The sequence below is a fragment of the Perca flavescens genome, chromosome 17 (genome assembly GCF_004354835.1).
Source record: "Perca flavescens isolate YP-PL-M2 chromosome 17, PFLA_1.0, whole genome shotgun sequence".
NCBI classification, from domain to species: Eukaryota; Metazoa; Chordata; class Actinopteri; order Perciformes; family Percidae; genus Perca; species Perca flavescens.
The window spans coordinates 33,085,143-33,087,642 of NC_041347.1; the positions used below are offsets into that span (position 1 = coordinate 33,085,143).

A 2,500-nucleotide genomic window follows, 5' to 3' on the forward strand; every position below is an offset into this window, starting at 1 on the left:
ATGGTGTTAACTGGTTATAGTCGGCTTCTGTTTGACGGTATTTAAAGGACACGCTGACTGTGTGTTGTCACCAGATGATTGTTTCTGTTCGTGCAGGAAAACCTCTTGATGAGGATCCACTTCCACATCGCAGACGAGACCAAAGAAGACATCTGCACGGCCAGACACTGCATCCCGCACCAGAAGTTCGCCATGACGCTCTTCGAGCAGGTGAGCCTTAGCGCCAATAACCACGGAGGGCTATTTTCAGTTAATTAATTGTGTCTCGTTTCTGCTGTTCCAGCAATGGAAAGTTTACACACATTAGTCAACTCTGACTGTAACATGAAGGGTGGTTATTTTTCGGTATTGACGTCTTTACTAGTCGACGAGCAGCAACTTTTAGGTTTTCTGGGTCAAAATGTAAAAAAAAAATTCCAACGTTTTGGTCATCTTTTTTGGAATTTGTATCACTTTTTTTTTTTCGAGGTTTCTGTCAATATTTTTCTGTGCTTTTTTGACTTTTCCTGACATTTTTTGTCACTTTTTCATAAGTTTTTTTCAACGTTCTTCCATCAGTGTTTCTTTACATGCTATAAAATTGTAACCTGACTCCTCCAGATGGATCGCTTCGCATTAGCTCGGCATATCCATCTGGGAACTTTCCGTTGGAGAACTTTTGGGAAGGGGCGAAAATCCTGGTTAGCTGATTGGATAAACCATCTGTCTATCACCACCTATATGTTGGTGATAGACGGGCCAAATCAACCAATCAGATCAAACTCTTGCCGAAACCAGTCGGGAGAAGAGCAAAAAACATCTTTTCCTCCGAGAAAAGCCTCCAGTGACGTTTTTTTTTGCTCTTCTTTCAATGAAGGAATACTTTCTAATTCGGATAAAACTTGCTGCGATAGCTGCGCTCATCTCATCTGTGGAAGCCGCCACGTTGTTTGGATTGAACAGTCGCTTCTCATTGGGTCACACCTAAACCCGCCTCAAAACCAGCGCTGATTGGTCGGTCGTTTGGCGAACAGCTCCGAATGTTCTCTATCTCGAGATGCCAGACTGACTGATGTGGAAAACTGGAAAACTGGCTAATAAAATTGAATAAAAACACCCAAATTCAATGAAAGTAGTGAACTGATCATTTATTTAACTTTTGAAGAGTGTTGGAGGGAACCATCCATGTTATTTACAGGGTTCATATGTTTTGAAAAAACCTGGAAAAGTTATGGAATTTGAAAAATGCAAATTCCAGGCCTGGAAAGGTTTTGGAAAAGTCATGGAATTTTTTTTAACACAGCATAATAATATGTGATTAATAAATGTATTTTCACGTTGTCTTAACCTCAACGTTGTATTCGGGGAGAGATATTATGAATCCCTCTATGAACCACAGACATTATCATTCATTTATAGTTAAACCTCTGAGGGTCAACTTTAACACAGATTGGTATTCTTATTGGAGAATGTCGACTGACATTTTCAGGAACACATAGTCATGGAAATTTGCCGAAAAGTATTGGTTAAAATGCGTTATGAACCCTGTATTTAGTTTTAAAATTTGGTTGAAAGAAACCCAAATTTCTGATATAGAAACCTTTTGAAAATGGATACCCGAGTACAACAGGACAGTTAAGGTGGAATGCACTCAGTGCATCAGTTGCCGCTGTGAATCAATCGACACACCTTAAATGTCAACATGACAGCTTGGTTTTTATGATATTATATTCCGTGATTATAGGGTCTTCAAGCTCTTAAAATAATATGAATTTTAACCGGATTATGTGATCTAAGAGTATTTGATTTCCTCACTTGGAGAAGTTGCAGAGCGGGGTTGGGATGCAGTCCTGCAGCACTACAGGCGCGGCTGTCACAACTCCTTTTGTCAGATTTTGTTGTTTGAAATAGAAACGTGTGTGTGTGTTTGTGTTTGTGTGTGTCAGTGTGTGTGCAGCAGCTGTGGAGCCTCATCAGACCCACTGCCCTTCATTCAGATGGTCCACTACATCTCCACCACCTCGCTGTGGTAAGAGTCTGTCTGTGCGTGTGTGTGTGTGTGTGTGTGTGTGTGTCTCTGTCTGTCTGTCAGCGTGTGTGTGTGTGTGTGTCTCTGTCTGTCTGTCAGCGTGTGTGTGTGTGTCTGTCTGTATGTGTGTGTGTGTGTGTGTCTGTCTGTGTCTTTCTGTGTGTGTGTGTGTGTGTGTGTGTGTGTGTGTGTGTATGTCTGCGTGTGTGTGTGTGTCTGTGTCTTTCTGTGTCTGTGTGTGTCTGTCTGTCTGTGAGTGTGTGTCTGTGTGTGTTTGTGTCTCTGTCTGTCTGTCTGTCTGTCTGTCTGTGTGTGTGTGTGTGTGTGTGTGTGTGTGTGTGTGTGTGTGTGTGTGCATGTGTGTGGTAAGTTGTAGCCCTACACATCTCCTGTCGCTAGGTTACACTTCAGGATCACCTAGACAACTGACTAATCCCTGTGTGCACTCACTCAGGTGGTTCAGGTTTTAATTGCTCCTTTACAGTTTCTATT

General features: G+C 42.0%; 1 protein-coding gene across 1 annotated transcript in view; it reads left to right on the forward strand.

Annotated features, from left to right (window-relative positions):
• The window catches only part of LOC114571791 (inactive ubiquitin carboxyl-terminal hydrolase 54), a 99,847-nt gene that overhangs the window by 48,989 nt on the left and 48,358 nt on the right, over positions 1 to 2,500 (forward strand). Inside the window, exons 4-5 of the mRNA XM_028602984.1 lie at positions 97 to 210; positions 1,926 to 2,008. Of these exons, the coding sequence (XP_028458785.1) occupies positions 97 to 210; positions 1,926 to 2,008 (197 nt within the window). The remainder of the gene's footprint in view (positions 1 to 96; positions 211 to 1,925; positions 2,009 to 2,500) is intronic.